We start from the raw sequence: 25,962 nt of genomic DNA, 5'->3' as shown, positions 1-25,962 counted from the left end.
ACAATGTAAAACTTTTAAAGATAGCTGATGGTGTGATTGGAGTCCCTTAAATTAGAAATGAAACTTTCTATTATTAACAATTTCAGTGATGGATGGAATGAAATTTTGGGGTCTTTGCTGCAAGTTAAGAGCTACAAATATGCTAATAAAGAAACGTGTTCATGGCATGGAGACCAAATAAATTTGTATATGACATTGTAAAATGTCAAATGAGAGTTACAACCCCAAACTGAGTAACAAGAGCAATGTGACAGCGTGCTGTCTTGGCCAGGCTGGAACTAGTAGGAAAGTCTGCAGCATTTAGGGAGTTGAAATTGCTGAGGAACAAAGGTGAAATGAATATATATTGCAGGAATCATTGGTTCATGACTTTCCTTGCATCTCTTTCTAATCATTTTATCTTCCCACTAATACTAGGAGAAGTGGTGCTGAAGAACAGCTGTGGGGATATTAATTATTATTTACCAATTAAGTGCATGAAAAATAAAGATAAACCAGTCAAAGCTAAGTAATCTTTATCTGCAAGTAAGACATAAAATTGCACAAATCTTTCTTCTGCTTTGATTCTTCAGACTGGGAAAAAAGTGCATATAGCACATGGTATCCAGTGTCACATATATTTCTTCTGAGGGAAGATGCAAGTCCTGAACTGCTCTGTAAATGCATCCAAAATATATGGCAGCTCTGTAGAAATATAGAGCTCATATTCCAGTTTCCCTTTCAGGACAGAGAAATTACAGCTTGTTGCCTTCAACAAAACAAAAAACATAGCTCCAGAACCAAAGAATGAGGTTATGCAAACAACTTCTTTTACTTAGCTCAGAAATAGTTACCCGAGTCCCATGAAAATCTCACTCAAAACATGTTTTTTCCCTCCAAACATTTATCTGGAAGAGCTCCAGAAAAGAAATGTATCCTGTGTTTTCATCCAAGATGAAAAATTTTCTCAGGATATTGCTTATTTCTCCTCTTGCTCCTTCTTCCATCTTCGTCATTTTCTCAAAACTACCCGAATCACTTATTCAAGCTAATGTCTTGCAAATTATAAATATCTGGTTACATGCTAGCAATGCATGATCCCCAGAGAATTTTTCTGATGGATTTAAACAAACCCCTGTGCTTTCCCAACTGAATACAAATGAGGAATATTAGACTCTTGGAGTAATTTAAAACGATGGATTAAAAGTCAGGTTAGAAATGCCAATTACAGAATATCCCTAAGCAAAATAAACACCAACTTACTTAAGCAATGTTATTGTGTTTCCAGCAGGCAGCGCTCCACATTTTCAATAAGCATGTGAAAGATTTGTTTGCAACATTTTGTCTTCTGGAAGAGCTCTTTAATTCAAAAGCACTATATATAATAAGTGGTAATGAAATTATCATAAGGACATTCTGCATTTCTGAGAAGCATAACAGACGGTTTGTGGTGGTGGGGTTTTTTTGCAGGGATATCATAAAGTAGAATTGATATGCCACATGTGAGAGGAAAAAGTAATGAAGGAGGAAGTGTATTCTCTGTGATGGGAAAAATATATTTCCTTTTTTTGTCTCTCCTTCTGTATCTTTCCTCTTGCAATCGGTAATATTTAGCTAAGGTTCTTTGTTGTGTTATATATGCTACATGTTTTTCCTGGCAATTTTTATATGCAGACTTAATGAAACATAGCTTATTGTTTTTTACTAAATACATTCTTTCCATCTCTGTATTATAGGTGAACTGACACCACAAAATGCCTGTCCAGCTGTTTTCTAGGCAAAGCTAGACGTTAAAATTCATCCCAAGTCAATCTTGTATACACAAATAGCATGTGTGAATGACAGTGTAGCTGTACAAAGCAACAAACGGAGCTCCTTTAAAAATTACTGAAATTAATTTGCTCTAACTGTGGTTGTTCTCATGGAAAGGTGTGGAAGGTGTGTAAAGGCTTTTCTTTGAAGAGTGGTGGTACACATCAATAGAGATTGCATTAGCTGCATTTCTCCTATGCGTATTACGCAAAATGAAGGAGGAGGAAGAGCTCAGCTACACCATCCCAGAAAGACCACGTCCTTACACATCCCATGTGTCTGCTCTACTTTCCCCTTTATTGCAGTGTTTCACAGTCAGTTTTGATCTGTGGCTGTAAAGATTTCGCTTTGTGAGTTGTTTTGCCTCAGTAATTTAAGGTCACAGCTAATGTTAGCTGGTGGTCTCCACTGACCTTGTCTCCAAAATCCCTACTGAACTTTGGGGTTCATGTTGATCAGTCCACGGTCCCCAGGTGAGATAGACACTTTTCCTGAGGCGGTGCAATGATGCCCTGTGCTCATGTGAGGGATACCTCTCCATGAGGGGTAAAGGCACTCGCAGGTCAGATGGTCTGCAGCCTGACACATCTTCACAATAAGGTAAACATGTCTCAGACCAACAAGGTTAAAGGGCAGTGAATAACTTTAGAGTAATATATTTTCAGCAATGGAACTAATATTAAAGTATTGTAGTCCCCAATCTTACAAGCTTTTCCTGACTGTAAAATACTCAGATGAAGTAGGTAGCCTCATTACCATGGGCAGCTTCCCTTCTTCCGAACTGACGCCCACATCTTGGAAGAGGCATCTGCACATCTCTGAAACTTGGCTGCATCACCACATCAACCCCATAGTGCTCAGATCAGCCTCTTCTGCTGTTGTGCTCCCCGTGCTCCAAGGACTGGCAGCAACGGGGACCAGCTGTCCCACTCACATCTGAGCACCAGCATCCTGGGAGCCCCTGCTTTGCCCCTCTCCTTCCAGCCCCAGCACAAGGGTCTCCCACTCCAGGCTGCTCCACAGGTCTCTCACCTCACAGGACTGCACCCCTGGGGTCCAGCAAGTGCTGGCTCTTCCTGACAAGGCTCTTTTTCCCGGAGACGAGCACTTCTCATGCATCAGCCCAACTTTCCTGACGTTTTTTGAGCTGGTACAGGTACTACGTTTGGTTCTGTAATGGCATGTCCAAATGAATGCCCTCTGTGCCTCCGCTGCCCTCCAGTTCCTCTCCCACATTCAGTGTGCTCTGGTTAAAATACAACTGATGTTTCTGGGTGGCCACCAGCATTTTCAATCTCTTCTTTAATTTCAGAGACCTTGGGGAGTGCAGGGAGGCACAGGCAGGCATATACACCATTTTCTGTGCCTAATGAGGATGAGTCCTACTCTTTAGGGTGAATTGATGTCTGATTAAAAGCTATTGGCTGCAGTCCAGCAAATGTACAAGGATGCCACTTTGACAGCACCAAGCAGACAGCAAAATTCTTGAATGTCAGCGTCTGAGAAATTATTCTGAGTTTTGTTCTTCTTTTTCTGCTCAGGAACTGTGCCCATCATTGCTTCTCTCTGAGGCATCTCCACATGGGAGATGACTCTGTAGTGGGGTAAGACAAGGCAGAGAAGACTGACACTGAATTGCAGGAATTAGAAGTCAGCTGTCTTTCTGAACTATGAGTTGCACATCTGTAGTACTTTCATCCTTCCTGCAGATTTCCGCAGTAAAGTGAAACACTGTGGAAAATGAATGCTATTAGTGCAGTAATCACCTCTGGGGGCTGGCTGTGTTCTGCAGCCATCCAGCACTGTTGTGCACATACCTGGAGCCATCCCCCACAGCCCCTGGCAGCACAAACTGAGGGGCTGGAGGTACCTACCAGACCACTAGTTTTCTAATTGGAGACACAAATAGTATCCCAGCAGTGATCTCAGGGTGCTTTGCAGGGTGCATCTCAGACCTTCATTCTCAAAGTTGGTTCTTCAGCAGCTCCTGAGCCTGTCTGGCTTAAACCACTGCAGTACTTCTAGAAAATCCAGAAATTTCTCCACAGTCCTTGTCTGTGTCCTTGATTTGCCTATATTCTGAGTAAACTACCCACATTTCTTTTTCCATCTGAAGAGTCGCAAACACCAAATCATCCTGTCAGATATTTCAGTAAGCTAAATTTCTGAGAAAAATTACTTGCTTAGAAAATATAACACCTGTTAACCTTGAGGAAGTAAAACTCCTTTGTCCTTCTGTAGTACTACACAGTTCAGGAGTGTGTTAGAGTTGCACTTAGAAGAGGTGGCCATTCATGCCTGTGTCCTTCACACCTCTGCCAACACAGCACAGAAGCCTGTTAGTAATTTTGGTTTTATTCTTACAGTAAATTAATAGCAGAGAAAAGCTTTCCCAAGTATTTCTTAAATAGGAGTGGTCTAAAGATGGTTAGGTAATTTGTAGGTGCAGAAAGGTCATCAAATAGGAAGGCTGAAAAAGAACAATAACAGGTAAACCAAAAAGCAGATATTGTTCTATATAATAGACGTAAGGTGAAGAGATATTTATTCTAGTGGATTTCAACTAGAAACAGTCCTGAGAAAAGCCAAAGTTTCTGCTTTTCAGCATCTCACCTATTTCATACCTCAATTATGTTAACAAGTTTCCATCTCTGTGTCAGAAGGAAATGGCTGGTGATCAACTACTCCCAAACCCTTCTGACCACACAATTGCAATACATCATTGTGTCCCAATCGCTTAGTTTCTGCTACCAACATTTTTCTCCATTAAAATGACTCCGGCTTCAGGATGCTGTCAAACATATTGTATGGCATCCATAATCCCAGAACATTCTGTTCCTTTCTGTTGCAGTGTACAGTTCATCCTGCATATTCATATTTTTAACAATGTCTAGAGCATGCTCAGCTGCAGGATAGTGCACCAGGCTTTTGGAAAGTGTTTTGTTTTATTATTCAGAGTATGCGTTTGTTCTCTCCACAGGAGCAGTTTGAGTTTGCTTTGACAGCGGTTGCAGAGGAAGTGAATGCAATACTTAAGGCACTTCCCCAGTGAACGGCTCAGTCTCCCGAAGGTTCCTGCAGGATCTGCCCCTTGTTTTCCTCATCCTCAGTCCCTGTGAATGTTCTTGGAAACCTTGACCTGACCTTAACTGTGTATCTTCTGTTGTAACCACATAGTGATAGGGTCCTTAAAAACTCCTTTAGCTGGTAAAAGTTCAACAGTTAAAATGTGTATTCTGTTTTTGGGGGTTTTAAACAAATTTTTAAAAGTACATTGAAGCCTCGGATTAAGTGACAGAACAATCCATCTAATTCCTTTCACATCCTCAAAGCCCTGAATGTCACACTTTGAAAGCACACATTCATGTTCTTAATAGCAAATATACAGTACCGTGGGTAATTAGTGCAGTCAATATAGTCTCAGAAAACAGTGTTCTGTTATATTTTGTAACTTCTCAAAGGCTGAATAAGAGGGGGGGCCTGAAGAGGATGGTGATTGTTCCTATACAATGCCAAGCTAGAGCACGAAACAGTGATGACGGTGTGAGTAAACATGGGTCCAGGCTCTGGCAAAGAGAGCTTGCACCTTCTCATGCTGGGCTTTGGCAAGCAAATGTTTTCTTAACTGTTGTTTACTTTTCAGCTTTGTGCCATGAATGGACTATGAGTAAACAAGACTGCACAGTTGTTGCAACTGGGGAGAACAAGTTGGTCACGTTAATGGGAAGCTGGGGGATAACGAGCACAACAACTCTGACTGTGTACCTACCACTGACAGCGCAAAAAAGGAGAGCATAGGCTCACCTCAGGTGATGGGGAAAGGCACTGTCAGCAGTCAGGTAAATGTCCAGAGCTGTTACAGAGACAGATTGTTGATTTTATGGTATTACTGAGGAAGAAAATGGGACTCCCTTCTTTATATTTTTGCATTTTCCTCTGTGAAACTGTGCTGTGCCATCCTTTTTAGCCAGGAAAATATATTTCTGTAAAAGCCTGGCTGAAGGAGAAATCTCCAATCTGCATTTTATGATTCTCATTGAGTTTGTCTGATCCAGACGTTCGTTGCACCTTTCTGCAGAGGCTCTGCTTGCTCCTTGTTCTGAATGATACCTATTTTAACTAACCATTAAGGGATAAAGAAGCACACAGGTTGAATTTCAGAGATTCTTGTGTTCTCAAAATCCTAATGCCTACTGTTGCAAAGTAACGCTAAAATATGTCTGTAAATGGTTTGGTTATGCAATCTTGCTTATGTGAACTCACAGGTTTAGTTATGGTATTCTTCTGAAGGAATTTAAATTATTGCTAGAAAGTACTCTGATATGTTTGAATGAAGGGCCTGAGAGTAAAATTATCAAAGGTACTGAAGTGATCCAGGCTCTTAATTTCGTTTTCAAAAGTGAATACTTGGATGCTTTTTCATATGTTATCCTACATCTCCATGATTTAAGAATCTGGGGTGGTTTTTTTCCAAAATCTTAACAGTGTTGTGTGCTTGAGACCATATTAGGCTAATCGTTTGACTTCAGCACTGGAAAATATATCACTGAATTTAATTTGGGAAGGGGAAGCTTTTATAAACATCTAATCAGTGAAATGTTAAAGATAGTATCAAAGAGCTTTGCTGGCACAGAGGTAACAGGTATCTATCAAAATCAACCATGTTGAAATTTTGTGTTGTAGATGTGAATATTGGTGATTTCTTCTTTTTATCAATTAAAGAGTTATTTAAAAAAAAAAAAAAAGCAGAAGGCTTGTTACTTTTTGCCTTACATTTTTATATGCTTTATTTGGTATGTGCTGTTGCTTAATTTGTGCATTACATTACTATAGCAGTACAGAGAAGTTACTGCAGATGCCATCATCCTCTTAAGTACACATACTGTACATTAAGCCACATGTTTATTTTATGGCCTAAGCATTTTAGAGCTTTCCTAGCAATAACTAAAAAAACTAATGGAGTATGAATGAGAAAATTGCCTTTTTCATTTGATAATTTAGGTTTAACAGGATTCTTTTATTACTTTAGCTAACACAAAATTGCAGATCAGGGCAGATGAGATCAGTTTGAGCAGTATCAGCAAGTGTTTGAAGTAGATTTACTGTGAGCCATGTACTGCAGCTTTCTGAAAATACAGGTAGTTATATCCAAACAAACTGTCCAGAGAACCAAAATCAGGGCATCCTAAGCCAAGCCCTCTGATTATCGGGTAGAATTATTTCCCAGTGCAAGATGCTGTGCCATTACCTACTGCGAGTGGGCTGATGAGTTTTTAGCACAGATTTCTGTCCTGGGATTCATTAGTGTTCGCCTTCTGACTGTCCCTGTGCGTACCACAAACATGGCTGACACGCCTTTCGTTTGCACTTCAGGAATATTTTTTAATTGTTCTTTTTCAAATATTTGCATTTCATAATAGCAATTTCAGGGTGATCCCTATTAATTCACAAGCAGCTGAGTGTAGGACTTAAATATTGCTCTTCATGCTTCGGAGTTTATTTAGCATAGATTAGAGGGCATTAATCTTCCCCAAGGCTAATGGGGCAGGGATATATTGTTTTATTCATACTTGTAGACCAGTTTACACAACAGAAGGATGCCATCTTACTGAGAAAGTTAGAGTATATCCCACTGAATGTCAATGACAATCCTGTTATTTTAGCCATGTTTTGTACAGTTCTTCCACAAAGAGGTGCAAGGCTTATTCTGTTGACTGTAAACTGTCACACAGAGTATTTCATCTGTGCAGGTAGTGTACTGTTAACACCTCTGCATAAATGCCCTGCTTCTGGGGGTGATAGGGGTGACAGGTGACAACTGCAGGGTCTGTTAGTGAAATTCAGGTTTCAGCTGCACCAGGGCAATCCAGAGGGGTTTGTTTGACAGTCCATTTCCCAGGAAGATGCCAAAGCCATGGATGAAGCCACAGAGATGGATTTCTCATGTGGAGCAGGTATTTTTTTACCCTTTTCACTGCAGTTAATTTATTCCTTGTGATTTGACAAAGGATGTTTTTCAGGCTACCCCTGGCCACTTGCATTGGATGTGAGACCTGCCCCGTGTTCACTGGCAGGTTGAGTTAAGCTTCTTCCTGGAAGCCAGGATCACCGGAGAGCCCAGAGTCAAATGAGACCCACTGTCCTTCCCTGTTCAATATTCTGCTTGGTCTTTGGTAAACTCATTGTGATTGAAGCTTGGGCCGGTGCCTGACACGTAGCCTAAACAGCGTGTGTTTACTATTGACCATCCTCGTGTTCTTGATAAAGACAAATTGAATCTACAGGTGCTGTTTGTATAGTTGAATCTTTAAATGACATTTAAGGGAGGGAGCTGCAGGAGGGCGATTTAACCCCAGTGCTCACAGTTTTCTTCCTTGCTGGTCAAAGCCTGCAGCAGAGGGCTAGAACCCGTGTTTTCCCACAGACAGCAGTGAGCATGGCTGCTGGCCCTGAGCAGGGCAGTGACCTGACCAGACCCCACGCTTACGTAGTCACAGTGTGTGCAGACAGGGGGGACGAAGAGGTGGTTGTCACCAGCGTTGATATGAGTAGCAGCAACACCCTTCCCATGGCATGGGCTGGGATTTAGAGGGATGCATGGGGGGCAGGACAGCACCGTTCACCAAAGCCCAGATTCTTGAGGTTCAGTGCTAGCTACTGGGAAAACAGTGTGGGGTTTGCTGTTGACTTCACATGTGCCCGGTGTGAGCTCTAACCATTGCTCTTGACTGTCATCTGTGGGACCCAGTGCAGCCCAGATAACATCCAGTGAAAGACCTTGGCAATTGTGAGGGCCATGAATGAATTTCAGTAAAAAAAACCCATATCCAAATCTCAATCCAGTAGCAAAACAACCAAGAATATTTTTATAGATGCTACTAAATGTTTAAAACATGTAAAAATATTTTTAAAATCTGCATCAATGACTAAACCTTGTTCCTGTCTCTAGCATGCACGCAGAACCATTCTCCATCCATCCCCAGGGGAATGACAGCTATAGTACCTGTAAGGAGTTCATGCTTTATTAATCAAGTGGAACATTAATAAAACCCAGCCCACTTCATAATTTTCAGAATAGTCATTAATTAAAAAAACTAGAAAACAAGTATTTGATTAGCTTTGTTACAGAACAATAGCTCTCCTAATTTTTATTCTGCATATTTTATTCTTTGTTTAGAAAATTCTCTTAAGAAGCAGATAATTCACTTTTTAAAACTGTACAGTTTCTATGGTTTTGCTTTTTAAATGAGACTACACTTTGTAGATTTGATTATTATATTTTTCTGTTAAGATTACATTGGGCATTACAAAAGCATTCCCCACCACAGTGAAAAGAAAGCTATCCTGTTGGTTTATTGTAAAAGAAAAAAATAATGGAAACAAAATTGCAGAGCTGTGGCGTACTCAATCCAATTAGAGCATGACTCTTTACTACTCTTCATTTACCGCATTTACCACATTTACCACATGAGAAATAAAATAAAGTTACACCAGCAAGATTTCATTTGAAGCTGTTCTTGCATGCTGTTTGTACTGTATTTGATGGCATAATATTGTTTTGTTTACAACCTTTCTTGTCATTCTGTTATATTCTTTATATGTATATAGTTTAAAAAAAAATTATACAAAGTATTTTGTTCTACCTCTGTAAAAATCATATTTGTGAATAAAGTCACATTGTCTGTGGAGTATGGTATTGTGAATACAGCATTAACAGCTGGTGCTTTGCTTTTATTTGGGGGGTGGGAGTAGTACCTCCATCTATTGCTGGAGAGCTGGATTCTGAATATCTGAGGTGGGCACGCAGGGCTGACAGGGGCACAAACATCCTGGTGACGGCTTAGACGTGCACGTTTAATCTGCCCTGAGCAGAACAGATTGCAGCCACTTCTGGCTTGGATGTGTGGCCTGTAATATTGCAGCTTGCAACATTTTGATCAAGGCAGGCTCTTGTGTTCGGACCAGAAAGTGAAGCAGGCAAAAACAATTACTAAATTACAGCAACCCCCCTTGTACACCTGCGAAGTGAAAAAATTTGGCCTACAGTCTGTGTCACAGAGCGTACAAGTTAATGGAATAATGGAATAAATGATACCCTCTTTCAGGAAAATTAAAGGCAGGAAAATTTGGGGAGAGGAAAGGCTGGTGGATTAGAGTATCCATAATGGGTGCTATGGGCTGCCCATAAAATGGTAGCAGGATTCACAGAAGGATTTGAACAGGTAATGGAAAATACTTACTGTTATATTAAATAAGGTTAAGAGGGATAAAGTCTAAGGTTCCCACAGAAGCACAGCATAAAATAACCAGTCTTTTCCCTTGGGAATAGGAAGTAATTTTCCCATAAGCACTATCCGTTATAATGAAGGTTTGTATCTTTCCATGAAATACCTATTGTTAGCTGTTATTGGAGGCAGTCTAGCATTAGACAGCCCTGGTATGGCAATTTTCATGGTCCTGTATTGTGTGTTAAAATTTCACTTGTGTTTTGAAGAAGACTTAAAAAGTTTGCTGCTTACCTGGTAATAACTAGAAAAATGTAAATAGAAAGGTAGAAACCATCCTGGTCCCAGTTCACTCCCTTCCCATCAGAAGAATCACATTTTACATTCTTTAACCTTGTTTATGTAGTTGCATGTTTTAATATCTATGCCTTTCTCTGTGTAAGAAGGTGACTTTCATCTTGGAAGCAAAATGTATGCACCATTATAGCTATTTTTCTGGTGGTGTAATTTAGGAGGTCTTTCATCTCCTAGATAGCTTTCTGAGGCCTCTGGTAACATCAGATGGAGGACAAAAAGAGAAATACATTTAACTATATAACTACTAGAGCATTGTGTATCTTCTAGGCAAACACAAAAAGCCATCAGTTGTGCATACATTGGTTCACGCAGCCAGTGCTCTTTTGCTTCATGCTACACAGATACATGTGGCCTCTCTCTCTCGGGTGCTCTCAGACTGTAGGATAGTGTCTCAGGTGCTGCCAAGGGGCGTTACCTTGTTGCTGTTATCCTTGGTTTTCTATTTATGGCTCTAGCTCGTTAACAGTATGGCAGCCTGTGTATTGGCTTGTGGTAGGGCTCAGGAAAGAGCGGGGTTTGAGTGTCAGCCTGGAGCATCCCCAGCACACCTGAATACTCTTGTTGCACAGCCCGTGCTGTGATAATGCACCTCCTCTGAGCCTGAGCTGCTCATGCTTTTGGGAAAGCAGGAGGACACAGCACTCAGCAAACTGAGGAGAGGAGAAAAGAGCTGCCCGTCTGCTGCCCTGCTTGGTGCCAGGGCGAAAGGGACATACTTGCTTCTGCTCCCAGCTGCACTACAGCAGCCCCTCATACAGTGTAAAAACCAGGAACTTTTCGAGCTGCCCAAAGTTCCTTGGGGTTTTTAGAACTTGTTTTAAAACTTCAGTGCTGATGGGAGTGGTATTTCTGTTTTGCATTCTGAGCATATACAGAGAACTGCGCACTCACAGGGACAGGTGACTGGTAGGCTGGGTTTATTCTCTGTTTAGTGATAGGACCAGCACACTGTGTGCTTGAAACAACTGAATCCTTGGGAAAATTCTTGCTGCAGTGGAGTTAAGCCAAAGATTAATTATCCCCGCCTTGAGAATGCACCAGTTATACCCCACATGCAGGTAAATCAGCAAGACAGGAAAAAAAGATTACATGGATGATGATCCTGGAACATACAGACTTAAACTAAGTTTGGGGCTATATGACTGATGTACTGCACCAGATTTTTCCATGCAGGAGCTTTGGCCACAGTTCTCAAAGATACAGGAATGTGTTACTCCATCATTTGCAGCAGATGTTAGAGGTAGGATTCATCTTAACCAACCTCTGAGTAGCTTTTACATGGACTTCTACAGACGAGCAGCTTCTCATAAGCTTCCTTTGTAGTCAGTGAAGGAAAATAAGTGTTTTCAGGGTGTGATTTATCTGATCTGGTTTGGATGTCTACTTCACCACAAGGTGATTCACCCTATTCACCTCATACCCTGGAACAGGGAGTTTCAAAATTCAGCTGTGTGTTAGGTAGAAAAGCATTTCCTTTTGATATCGTAAACCTAATCCCTAATAACTGCATTGAATCATTTGTGAGAAAAACGGAAGTAATTTCTGATTTTATAGACCACGAATTTATAGACATCCTTATCCTATTCCTCCCCAGTTTTTCCTGTTCCACACTGAAGACTCATTTCTCCTCTAACAGAAGTTACCCTGTGCCTTTGATCACCTTTGCTACGCTTCACCTTACCTTGCCCATTTCTTTTTCTACTATGCTGGCTCTGAGGTGCACAGGACCCAAGCTGCAGTCCACTGTCATGTAGTGATGTTTTCATATTTTTCCCTTTTCTTTGGAATTTCTAATGCTCTATTGCCCTTCTCCACTGCTGAGCACTGAGCTGGCGCTCACAGACCACCTTCATTCACAGCAATACCAAGTGCTTTTCTTCAGGGCAGTAGCTTGCCTAGAGGTCATCATTAAGTCTTTATTGTTAGGGATGTGGATTTCATGACGTGTATTCCTTTATGTTTATCATCAGTGACTTCATCTGCCATCTTCACAGTCCCGCATTATCACAAGGTCTCCTCATGACACTTCACAGTACTTTTGTTTTTACAACCCTGGATAATATGTGTCATTCACACTCTGGCACCTCACTATCACCTCCTCCTTTTCCACTTGTTTATGTTGAGGAATCACCACCACTGTCCCTTTCTTCACAACCTGTTTCTTATCTTTTAATCACTCATTAACTCACAAAAAACTTCCCCCTAATCCAATGGCATCTCAGTTTCTGTAAGAACCTTTCATGACACAGCTTTTGCCAAAGGCTTTTAGGAAAGCCAAATACAGGGTATCAAGTAAATCACCCTCATCAACGCACTCACTGATACCTTCAAAGCCTCTTAGTAGGCTTTTGAGACACGACTTCCTCCAGCAAAAGCCATGTTGTTTCTCCCTCCCGTTTACACTATCAGTTATGTAGGATCTAGACACAAGGGGCTGGATGCAGCTTATAGAGTAAGAAAGGTACCTACTAAAATAGTTTTGGTATCCTTTTGGAGTCGGCAGAGAGCTACTGAATGAACTTTAAAATGGAGTGCTGCAGCTCAGCTAATGCAATCCCCACGCAACGCAGCACTTGGACCACATTGCTCAGGGTCATTTCCAGACACGTTTTGAGTATCTCCAGACATGCAGATTCCTCTGGGTCCTTTTTGTGAAAAATCTCTTTTCAAGTCCTAACTGAAGTTTCCCTTGATGCGTATTGATTACTAATCAGCTCCCCAAAAGGAGACACCTACACTTGGACAGACAAATCCCTCTCTAGGCTTCATCAACAAGGTTGTCATTTACTGTAGTGGACACTCAGGCATGTAGCACACATGGAAGCATTTATATTTAAGTGTCTTAATCCATGAGCTGAATCCCACGCTCTGGGCAGGATTCAGTGCTTGTTTGTAAGTGTTCGATGTCACTGCAGATGCTGTGGGTATCCTGCACTCATGCCAAACAGCTGAGGGTCTGAAGTCTTGTGTTTTGTTTGCCAGCCCTGTGCTGGTGGCTTAAATCTCCTGAGGTGCCTCAAATGACATTGGATGCCTACATTCAGGGAACAGAATCCCACATCATGTGTCTACCAGTTGGATTCTGTAGCTTCTACCAAAATTCAGTGTATGGGAGGGAATTTCACAGACCAGTAATTTCCCAGATACAACCCACCACTCCCAAACTGGCAGCACCTTTTGAAAACTCTCAGTATGCCTGTTTGAATGTCCATCAGTACTGAATTTAAGGTAGGGCTACGACTTCAGCAGCAGACATCATTTCTTGAGTGTACACCAAGCCCTGGCACCAGGTGCTGCAATGACTACAGCAGGGCACAACTGGAGAGTAGCCTTTATGTTGGGTAGTGCTTAATGGCTTTGTGTACCTCACAGACAGCGACAGCATTGTGTGGGAACATAGACACTGTAGCTTTCCAGCACAAGAGGGGAAAAAAGGGAGAAGTGGCCAAAAACATGGCATTTAGACTTTTGAGTTCATATAAAAAAACTAGTGAACAGCAGTGTTCTTGTAGCACTTGTTTCTAAATGTGGCATCCATTTCCTTCACACAGGAAATCTGCTCCATTTTCCAGCAGATTTCATTTGTGTTGTCCAAGTTAGAAATGTTTGTTCCTGCATACGGATATTATGATAGAGAGTGAGCATGAGCAAGACCAGTTCTTGCAGTGTTACTGATGCTACACCTAACCTGTTGGGCAGAAGCCAAAGTGGACCCACAGCTTTTCAATCCTGATAAAAGCGTTGCCAAGGCTGAAAGGAAGCCAGTGCTCTTGTGAGTGGCTGAAGGGGAAAAACAAATCACCACTTTTTCCAGAATTACCTTTTGATTATTTTTATATATGTTTCTATGAGCAGGAATACACATCTCTTTTTGAAAAGGGAGATTAATTTACAATCTGGTGTGTCTAGCCATGCATGGTTGAAGGAACTGGGTAAGTGACCTGACTCAGCGAGCCATTCCTTACAGAACAGAAGGTCTTTAGCACTGACTTATCTGTTCTACTGTTCATTCTAAGTAGATCCCATATTTTTATTTTATTTTATTTTTTATAAGGTATTACAGAAGCTGAAGTAATAAGTTGGGATCTATTAGGATTCATCTGTAAAGAATTACAGTTCTGGCCATCCTATATACCTCCATTGCAAAGACCCACAAGACAGGAAACCAAGCCAAACTGTATTCCTAAGTGGTTAGATAGAACTTGGCTTTCCTTACAGTTTCAGCACTAAATGCTGAGACTTTTGGAGAAACCCTTGGGTTATGTCTGTTATGTTAAATGACCTTCTTTATTTTTCTCTGAAGTTGAGGGAATAAAGACACTATAGCAACATGATGAGATAATGAGATGACTTGGGGAAAGAAAACATTTTTGATGCACTGCTGGCTTGTACATGGTCAGGCATTTTGTTCTGAAAGATTTTGTTATAGCTGTGTTTGCTGAACCAGGCTCTATACCATGTCTTGCTTGGAGTCTCAATTGTGCCAAATTCCTGCCCTGCTTGACTTCCACCTTCTTTATCTACCATGGCCAAGATGCAAAATGAAGATGGACATGGTTTGTAGGCTGGTGCCCCTCTGACAGGAGATTGTAAGGCATAAAGATATTTATCTTGAAAGTAAGACTGCTGTTAACATGGTCTCTGCAGGAAAAATGTGGGTCCTTGCCCTATAGGAGAGACATTACAGCAGTAACCCCATATTGTGACATTTGACAAGGAATGGGATGGATGGACACCTTTGTAGTGATCTGCCAGTGCTGTCATCTCACTGCCTGGGCACATTCCAGTCTCTGACAATGTTGTTCTTCTCAGTAAGAAAAAGAACACGTGTTTTGTCGGTGCGGTAGCTATTTACCCTGGGAGACCTTCACAGCTCTTCCTGTTCTGCATCAACGCAAACCTGCTTTTCTGTAAGTTGCTAACACAACATTTAACATGTACAAAACCACGTAAATGTCCACAAAGCTCCTTTAGCAGAATGCTGTCTTGTAAAAGCTTTTGTCATTTTCCTTGGTGAATTTCAGTCCTGTAAAAGCAGGACTCATGTAAATGGCAGCCATAAACAGTCCTGCCATACATAACCAATGCTCTTCCCCCATCCTAAAGCAGACTCCTGCCACTATATATACAAGTCTAGCTAGATCTGACCAGCATGAGGCATTGAGACCCTCACATTTTAAAGGTTTGTTCTGAATAGATGGCTGATGCTGCATGTGTTACACTATTTCTAATGTATGTCAATTAATTAGCAATTCAATGCTGGCTGAAAATGCCATTATAGCTTTTACTTTTGGCATCTGTGAAAGCTCATTTAATATTATTACATTTTTTATGTCAGAGAAAAGTAATTTAATTAGTGGTCTGAGTTTCCGTTTAATGTACGGAGTGTTGGGCAAGAGGGAAAGGAAGCACTAGGATCTTGATACTCCAGGATCGGGGAAGGCCTAGTGCCACTGTGCCACTGTGCAGGTTAGGCCATCCAGCAGATGACAGATAACAGTACATCAGTGCACCACTAACATAATTTTATAAACCCTCTAATAAGTATTCACTTACACACATATACACCAAACACATACTCTCTTTCTTCTCCCCATTCCAACCCTTCTGTCTGTAACGTAGGCGTAGAGGGTGGGATTTGCTTCCCCTAATCCAGCCAGCTAAAAATTAAGTGGTAGTCTCCACTAATCCTTTCTGCTTCCTCCCAAATCAGCAGAGAGTAGCAATGGTGAGTTATTTAGCCCAGAATCATTTAGGGGCTGAAAGTGGAAAAATACTGTTCCCAGTGGAAAATACAGGCTGGGCATTAGGTAGGCAGGACATTACTGAAATAGACTATCTCGCAGAAGGAAAACATCACAAGATGTGGAAGGACTCCCCACCTGGCTATGAGATTTAGGTCTCCCCTGAAAGTTGCCATTCCCCACAGTGCCCGGGCCTCGGGCCAGGGAAACTGCACCTCTTATGGGAGCGTTGCACTGCCAACAGGTAACTGCTAGACCCAGCTCCCATAAACCCTCCCTGATGTGCCAGAAGGACTGCAGCACACAGCTGAGAGTGAGGATTGCCCATGTATAGGCTAAATTTGTGTGAGGATTACGAATAATAGACATTCTGAAACGGCATTTTTTAGCCAGAGACTATAAAAACAATACCAGGTGGTGTTCCAGCTTTTAGGGCTGTCTCATGTGCTGTGCTACAGGTTTACTCTTCTTCAACCTTCAAACTTAAGTTTGCCAGATATTCATGATGGGAGTGCAGCTGGTGGGCAGTACCTCTGGGGTCCTCAACCAGAGCGGAGAAGCTGCCCTGGTGTGGTGTGAAATGCCTCAGAAGGAGATGGCAATGGAAGGCATCCTGTCTTTAACAAAGTTCAAAGCCACCTGAGTGATGTTGTGGCTATATGGGTTAGCACCCTGTCCACACCAGAAACACAGAATCATCTCCTGGCCCAGCTGCAGCCAAAGTCCAGCCTTCCTTTGACCATGTTTTGGCCAAAATTTCACCCTTGTTTAACCATCAGGTGGAGGATGGGGGAGCCTATTCCACTCAGTTTGCACACAAGTTGAATCAATGAAGGAGCTTTTTGCACTGTAACAGGGTAAGCAGCTCCTGGACTGAGAAAGGACAAATGTGTGGGTTTTTTCCATAGCATACCATGGTCCCTCCTGACCTCAAAGGCTCAGAGACAGGGCAGCAGCCTTTGAGCAGAGCAGCGTCAGACCTAAGTGATGACCTGCCCTCTTCAGCACCAAGCACAGGAGGAAGGAGAGACCATCACTGAAGAAGTTGATCAGGGATTTCTTTTCCTGCCTCACCTCGGCATGAGATATGCTGATAATTCCATCATTTTGTGAATGACAAGATCTTCTGCCCCTAGAGAGAAGGGCATAAATTCATTAGCCAAATGAAGGGCTTGGAGGTGAATCATGACAGGCTTGGTAATCTGATAAAAAGAAATGTTTCCTTATTAAAATACAAATGGAAAGCTTTATTATTGTTATTTAAAACCCCTGTCTTCCCCACTGAAAGGCCAGCAGATAAAGGATGTGGTACAAAAATCACTTTTGTTGGCTCTGGGAAAAAGTGAGCTGTGGAAAGGAGGGGACAAGAGAGGTTTGCACTTTTCACCTGGCTGGTCTGGAGACTTTATTGCTCCTATTCCTTATGTCTTTTCTCCTTCCTGTCTGCCAGGCTACTATAATCTGGTCTACTTTCCTTCCGTATTTGACTTAACATCAATAGCTCCGCTGTCTCTGAACACCTTCTGGCACTTGAAGGGCAACAAAATGAGTTTGTAGTGCCTCGTTAACTTTCTTCCTGGTATTTTATTTCTTTTAACCTTTGCTTATTCTTGAAAATGCATTTTGCTGGACAGTTGCAACTAATAGGACTGTGCCTGTGACTTTTGACTGCAAATTTATGCTAATTTGTCTGCTAACACAGTATTTTTTTTCCCACTGTGGACCATACTTTGCCTACAGATGTTTATCTGTGCAACTACCTCTGGAGCTGTGAGATATATATATATCACAGATCTATATATACATAAACAACAACCAAAAAAAAATGAGAGCACAGCTATGTGGATATCCAACAGATGGATAAGTGTACCTCCAGACATTTGTGCTGGATAAAATAGCGTCACAGCACTCCTACCAGGCACATGTTCACTTACTCATGATTGGGCATCTATAGCTTTAGGTGTAGGAGATGTCCACCCCTTCTCTACCATCTTGGCTCTGCTAGGAGCTGGGAATAATTTTGCCTGTACTGGTGTCCCTGCACCAGGCTGGCAGCAGTGTCTCTCCCACCAGCTCCCTCCACCAATACAAGGTGGTTCTAACTGGAAGGAAACTGCAAACCTGAAAGCCTCCCAGTAAGCTCTCTCTCACTGTAGCTATGATTATTGTTGTGTTGAAATTAATAAAAGGGAGGTGGCTAGAGAAAAAAGTTCTAAAGAGGAGGTCAGTAAATCTGGTTTCATAATGGAACTTCAAGGATACTTTCGTTGTGCCACATATAAAATAGGGATGGTGATGTTCATTTTTGTTGACTACTGCAATGTGCATGTAGATAGTGGCTCAATCTGCAGTTGATTTTTCTCCCTCCCTTGTGTGGCTATAGAGAGTGGGTCAGGGTGCAAAATACAAAATCAAGATACCTGAGTTGCTTTAAGGATTCCTGGAGCTAATTTAAGAAATAATTGAAAAATTTTAAATTGGATTTTTTTGAAAAAAAAATTGAAGATGTCCACTTTCCAACTAGCTTGAGAGTCAGCTGCAAAACTAACAGATTTCTATTGAAAAAGATAAATATTTGATAAAAAATTGTTGGAAAAATTGTCACTGAAAATTTGCTCTTCAGGACCCTCTGATTTGGCTACCCCAGACTTAGACTTTTGCCCAGTCCTCACAGCTTCTGGTTTGAGTAAGAAACTCTCTATTTTGGTTTTCATTGCATAAAAATTCAGGCTGGATTCTGTGCATTTCCCACCTGCTGGGTTCTACCACCTACCATGTCCAGAAACATTTAATCACAAAATCACCTCAGCCTTTGAGGAGCTTCATGGCTGCAGAGATAGTCACAAATACTTTGCCTACCATTAGCCTTCAAGACAAAAACTAGAAGATCATTCAGAACCCAAATAGGTGTTCAAATGTTGTGATAGATGTCATTTTAAACATCCTTATCCTTGGGGCTTCAATCCTAATGGTTCCATGCCTTGGGGCTGACATATGTCCCCTGGTTTCCTGTTCCACATCTAAGAATCTTGTGTCACCTGCCATGTCCTAACAGGACAGGCCAGCAGTGGGCATTAAAAACCAACGAGTTGCTCACATCCATAGCTGGCTGCTGGGAGGACCATACCCCAAGCAGGGTCTGCATGAGTTTTTCTCATTGCATCCTTCCCATAAGGGTCCCAGGTTGTTGGCCCTGACAACAGACACAACAGGGCAGACACAGCCCTGTCAGATGAGGCCAGAGCTGTGTCTCCCCATCCAGACTTCCTCCTCTGCAGGGGCTTGTGCAGTCCAGTGCTGCTGGTGTGCTAATGCTTCACCGTGAACGCAACGAGCAGTGAGGGATACTCTTTGCACCATCCTCTATTTAACACGTTGCCTGTCAAATGCATTTACTGTTTACTGTCTGCTTTTTCTGAATGTTTAAGAGAAGGTTTAATATTCACTACAGCACTCGCTGCCTTCAAAGCAGGCAGGATGAAGAGCTTTATTACCCTGACACCACCTAGTCCCACAGAAGCGGTGTTAAGTTTTCTATTTCTACCCAGCCATACTGCACAAGAGAGCTGGCCTCTGCTCCTGTGCAGGTTTGGGATATTGGACTCTTTTGTCTCACCAGCCTCTGCCTGACCCAGCTGCCTGCCAAAAGCCCACGTGCTCAAACCCTGGCTGTGTATGTAGGGTAATCCTTCCCCACGCTTGTCAGGACAGCATGTGCTTGCACATGCTAATTCCTTTACAGTCAATGCTTGGAAAGTCACCCCTGCCAGCTCCAGGGACTGAAGTCCTTCATCTGCAGCACAGGGACAGGAGCACTTTTAATAAGGCTAAAAGGAGTCTGCCCTGCCTATGAAGGCAATCCACTCTCCTTCAGCCCTCACCCGGCCATTGCTGATAGCTAATACTACAGGCACCATGGGAGGTATTCTCACCAGCTTCTTCATGTGTCTAAATTACAGGGCTAAATTAGCAGTCTGAAGTTATTAGCTCATCAGTGGTTGGAAGTAAATGCTGGACCCTGTGGCTAAGCAAACCTGCTCCCATTGCCGCAGAGGGAGCTGAGGTCTCACCTGCAACATTTAACCAAGACGCCGAATTTTGTGTGAATGGTGCTCCTCTTTTAGAGGGAGGTGAGCTTTGGTACATCCCTGCCAGTCCCCTGACCAGGTCACGTTGGCTTTGCTGGCCTCAATCCATCCCTGGGGAGTGCAGGGGCAAGGCAAGCTGCACTGCTGGGTTATTAGAGTGGGAGAATGAATAATTTTCACAGATTCAGTTAGGAGCTTTCAGACAAATTGCTAAGACATATGAAATGTACGTGACGGAAGACTAAAAGGTGAAACTCTGAAAACAAAATTATTCTTGTTCTTAGCTCCCCTGGGCCTTATCCAGCAAATGCTTGACTTGACTTTTCCATATAACGCTACTGGTTTCAGGAATGATGTTCACAGCATGTTGTATAGAATTGGGTCCTTATTTTATCCATCTGCATTTCTCCTCTAATTTATTGACTTCTCCAGTTCTGATGATTAGGTCAGGCAGTGTCACATGCTTCAAGTACCAAGGCCAATTAACACTCTTTCTGGGTGACCAGGATTGCTGATCGATTAAGCTGCTCCATCCCACTGAGATTCCTTGCTGTTGCAAAGGCAGACGTGCGGTCATATAAAATACATTGAAATAGAATTAATGAAAAGGCAGGCCTGAATGACAGCCGATTTTTTCTTTTTCTGGAAGGAACCCAAGGAGAGGTTTATTGGACTCCTCTTCCCATCACTTGGAAAGAAATAACAGCTGTTATTAAAAAGAAAGCCTTTTGGGGAGGGGGGAGGAATTCATTTCAGCAAAATGGGTAGAACCAGCTAAAATAACCTCTGAACCAAATATCCCTCTTCATTCCAGAAAATGTTGAAAGCAGGAAATCATAGCAATAATAAAATTGAGGCTTCTTCTATAAAGGTATCCACATTATGCATACTCCCATCTACTCAGGAAAAATGTATTTTTAAACTATATTCCAAAGCTGTACAGCTCATGCTCCACAATTTTTCAACACCCAAATTAAAATGAAATTAACTGGGTATAAGCATGTACATGACCCTGAAGAGCTGAGCTGACAATATGTCCTTCTGGAAATCCAACCCACATTCCAGCTACGAGGGACAAGAGTCTGCTGGATACCCTTGTAATGGGTAATGGGGTAGGTGGACAAATGGAGAGGGGGTTTTGCCTGCTGGAGAAGGTGAATCTCAGACCACATGGTACTGTCTTTTTCTAAGAGTGGATCAGACCAGCCCAAACTAGCACCAGAGACATCCCTTGGGCATCAATCCAATTTTTCTCACTCCCAGACGGAATAGCTAAAAAGCAATACACATCACTGCATAAAAAGCAAACTCATCATTTTCCTGACTAAATACGTCTTCAAAAGAGCACTAGGCAGTTGAAAATTCAACACTTCAGTGAAAGTGAAACTTGGGTGAATAGCCCCACTAACTTCTAGTCTGCATTAGAATCATAGAATCATAGAATGGTTTGGGTTGGAAGGGACCTTTAAAGGTGTTCTACTCCAACCCCCCTGCAATGGGCCGGGACATCTTCAACTAGATCAGGTTGCTCACAGTCCTGTCCAACCTGGCCTTGAATGTTTCCAGGGAAATGCTTCCACCTCTCCGGCCAACTTGTTCCTGTGTTTCTCCACCCTCATTGTAAAAAATTTCTTCCTTACGTCTAATCTGAATCTACCCTCTTTTAGTTTAAAACTACTACTCCTTGTCGTATTGCTACAGGTCCTATTAAAAAGTCTGTCTCCACCTTTCTTATAAGCCCCCTTTAAGTATTGAAAGGCTGCAATAAGGCCTCTCCAGAGCCTTCTCTTCTCCAGGCTGAACAACCCCAACTCTTTCAGCCTTCACTCACAGGAGAGGTGTTCCATCCCTCTGACCATTTTTGTAACCCTCCTCTGGACCCGCTCCAACAATACTCCAGGTGGGGTGTTACCAGAGTGGAGCAGAGGGGCAGAATCACATCCCCTGACCTGCTGGCCACACTTCCTTTGATGCAGCCCAGGATACAGTTGGCCTTCTGGGCTGTGCGAGCACATTGCTGGCTCATGTCCAGCTTTTTATCCACCAGCACTCCCAAGTCCTTTTCCAGAGGGCTGCTCTCAATCCCTTCAACTCCCAGTCTGTATTGATACCAGGGTATCCCTGGGTTGCCCCTACCCTGATGCAGGGCCTTACACTTGACCCTGTTGAATCTCATGAGCTTGTCCAGGTCCCTCTGAATGGCATGCTGTCCCTCAGGCATATCAACTGCACCACTTAGGTTGGTGTCGTCCGCAAACTTGCTGAGGGTGCACTCAGTCACGTGGTCTATGTTACTGATGAAGATATTAAACAGCACTATGGACCCCTAAAGGACACCATTTGTTGCCAATCTCCATCTGAACATTGAGCCATTTGACCACTACACTCTGGATGTGACCATTCAAACAATTCCCCATTCACTGAACAATCCACACATCAAATGCATATCTCTCCAATTTATAGAGAAGGATGTTGTGAAGGCCATGTCAAAGGCCTTACAGAAGCTCAGATAGACAATATCCATAGCTCTTCCCTTGTCCACTGATGTAGTCACTCCATCAAAAAGGTTTGTCAGGCAGGACTTGCCCTTGGTGAAACCATGCTGGCTGTCTCAAATCACCTTCCTGTTCTCCATGTGCCTTAGCATAGCTTCTAGAAGGATCTGTTCCATAATTTCCCACACACAGAGGTGAGGCTGACAGGTCGGTAGTTCCCAGTGTCCTCCTTTCTACCCTTTTTAAGTATGGATGCAATGTTTCCATTTTTCCAAACACCAGGGACTTCACCTGACTGCCGTGACTTTTCAAATATCATGGAGAGTGGTTTGGCAACTACATCAGACAATTCTCTCAGGACTCTGGGATGCATCTCATCAGATCCCATAGACTTATGTATATTCAGGTTCGTCAGGTGGTCCCGAACCTGATCTTCTCTTACAGTGGGAGGGTCTTTGCACCCCAGTCCCTGCCTTGTGTTTTGTCCACTACTCAAGAGGTCTGGGAAGAGAGGTTGCCAGTGAAGGCTGAGAAAAAAAAAAAAAAAACAACAGAGTTCATGTGTGTTGTGAGTCATCCACACAGAGCAAGGCCAGAGCCATGGTAGAGAGGAGAGCTGAATCACCGGATGACAGCAGCTTTTATCAGCTTTTTCAGATAGCTGGAGCCTCAGGCCTCTCAGAGAAGCTCAGCATAGGCACTCCACCACATTTCACATTAAATAATGCTTGACTTTCCATTTTCTCTTTTGTAAACTGCCAAGAGATACTTTTCTGACACTAATGCGAGCTGAGCTGACACTGAGGTTTACAGCCTCTGAAAAAAAATAATTGGTGACAGTGCAGTCAGAAACGGGGCTTGGGAAAGGCAGAGCAAAGCCGAAGTGAAAGGCGGGCAAAGGGTCCTTCCTCCAGAGCAGTGGTCTGGAAGCACCAAAGTGGGAGAACACAACACACAAGATATTTGCATTTTCTTTTCAGTTGAAAACTGTTATTTATCCAAGGGTAGCCATAATATCCCCAGCTCATATTAGCACCCTCTGTACCAGATACCACAAGGGTCTGCTCCAAAGGTTGACGCCTAACTGCATGAGACAGATGAAAGTCAAGGATGGAAGGAGCCGAATGATTGATTTAACTGAAGGTAATGTAGAAAACCTGAACAGGTTCCCAGTCTGATGGGCTGGGCTTGCTTGACAGAACACCTTTTTGTGGGACAAGGTCCTGTTCCTAGTCTTGACTCCTCATTCTGGGATTTGCACACACAGCAAATCCAGTGTCAACCTGGTTGAAGATCTGACAGGGCTCTGTCTATGGGAAGTATCTTGTTAGCACCACTAAAGATTTGGATACAACAACCCCACATAGGACATTGTGAAAATGGGACTGTGTTGTCTCCAAACCTTCTCTTGGGTATGTGGATGACTTCCCTTGTGATATGTACCTTCTGTCTCCTTGGCTTGAATGGTCTCTAATACCAGTCAATTAATCAGTTTTCTGCAGAAAGACAGTAATTTTGGAAAGTTGAAACATGGTCTTAATTAACATGCTATTGTGTTTAATCTGTTTTACCAATCCCTTAATACAGAGAATCAATAGATACAGACATCAAAGTTGATGAGTTCCCTCGTAGGAAAAGAAAAATCTATAAAACATAGATGGTTACACTTCTCAAAGCTGCAAATTAAAAACAATGAGTTCCACTAAACCTTACACCAAGGTGAAAATTGCTGGTGTTTTAACCCAGCGTACAGTTGGCTCCTGGACCAAAGTTGTTACACAGCCCTTTGAGCAGGAGGATGATTGTGACAACTGCCTTCATAACCATCCTATCTTGAATAGCACCTCAGTGCATAACTTGGTGGATTTGCAAAAGTAGTAATTTTCTTAGTACAGACCATCCAATTGTAGGTAGCTGTGGCAGTTACCTAAATACAATAGTAGAAACATTTAGCCTTGCAGACTTATTGAGAAACTACCAGGCACAGTATTAACTGGCCTTACCTGACTTTTACTATGATTGATGAAAGTCAAATGTGAATCATAAGGTACTTACCTGTCTGCCATGAAGTATAATATTTTTCAATTTCAAAGTATGCAAGAAAGATTTATTCCTGCAATAATCTGGTGGTTTCTTTAAAATTCTACAGACTGAAAAAAACTGAGACCTGGCCAATATCCACCTGCCTTGGTGGAGTGGAAACCCAGCCACTGGGGGTAAGAGCTTTGTCCATCTTTGCAGTTGGTTGTTATGGTCTAAGTTAAGTAGCTCTTCAGTTGGTCATCTGTACAGGGGTTGCTCCTTTGCCTCTGACAGACATATGAGAGAAAATGGACACATGCCCCAGTAAACTCTTCTTAAATGTTTTCTCATAGCAGATTATATGCATGGTTATTCCTGATGTTGCTAGTGGGTAGGATAACTTCAGGAGAGCTAACTCACATGCCATACTGACAGAATCCATAGAAATATTAGATACAATGGAATGGCCAACCCATTAGGGAAGGTCCTTTCAAATATGGAGCCTAAAAGAAATCTCTACTGATACCTCCTTAGATGCTGGTGCAAGACATATACATTAGCCTCAAAATACCATTCAAACAAAACCCATGTTTTGTCATAGCAACCAGCTGACTTTGTATCAGAGAAATTACTACGTTGTTCTTGTGTGGAGAGTACTATAAAGTGACACACACATGGAGACAAGATGAGTTGCCAAAACTTGTGAGCCCAAGCTGTGAGTCCTTCAGCTCCTCCAGGGAGTAGCTGTACAACATGTGTCAGCGAGGCACGCAGCTGGACACAGACAACAGGACAGCTTTAGGGTGTAAGGGAGGAAAAGGACTTCTCCCAGCCTGTGGGGAATATGCAGGAATTGAGGCTTACTGCCTGTGTCTAATCACATTTAATTTTACATTTACAGTTTATTTTATGATTCTTTTCTCTACAGGTCTGCTACAAAAGGTTAACAAAATACTCATACTTCTCAGACAGCCTGAATATTGGAGCATTTACTGTGGAGGAGAGTTGTAGTTCTGGCTCCGGGAAGACAAACAGCCATTGACCAGCAACTTGCAGTTCCAGTGGCAGTCTTACTTCATTCCTTGTATCCTCCCTGTGCTAAAAGCCATTTCCATTAGGTACTTACAGATCCCACAAAAGAGGGCTTTATCAGGCGAGTTAATTTACAGGCCATCCAGTGGGACACAAGGAGTTTGATGGTACCTTTCCTTGGACATTGGCATTAGCATGATCCTTTTGG

General features: G+C 42.4%; 1 protein-coding gene across 2 annotated transcripts in view; it reads left to right on the top strand.

Annotated features, from left to right (window-relative positions):
* PTPRN2 (protein tyrosine phosphatase receptor type N2) overlaps nucleotides 1-9,480 on the top strand; it is a 683,390-nt gene extending 673,910 nt beyond the window's left edge. For both annotated transcript variants that reach the window (XM_074831707.1, XM_074831706.1), the window contains one exon: nucleotides 4,772-9,480. In XM_074831707.1, the coding sequence (XP_074687808.1) occupies nucleotides 4,772-4,843 (72 nt within the window). In that variant the 3' untranslated portion in view covers nucleotides 4,844-9,480. The remainder of the gene's footprint in view (nucleotides 1-4,771) is intronic.
* The last annotated feature ends 16,482 nt before the right edge of the window (nucleotides 9,481-25,962 follow it).

The sequence above is a fragment of the Strix aluco genome, chromosome 1 (assembly GCF_031877795.1).
Source record: "Strix aluco isolate bStrAlu1 chromosome 1, bStrAlu1.hap1, whole genome shotgun sequence".
In the NCBI taxonomy this organism is placed as follows: domain Eukaryota; kingdom Metazoa; phylum Chordata; class Aves; order Strigiformes; family Strigidae; genus Strix; species Strix aluco.
This window is presented reverse-complemented; position numbering and strand designations above follow the sequence as displayed.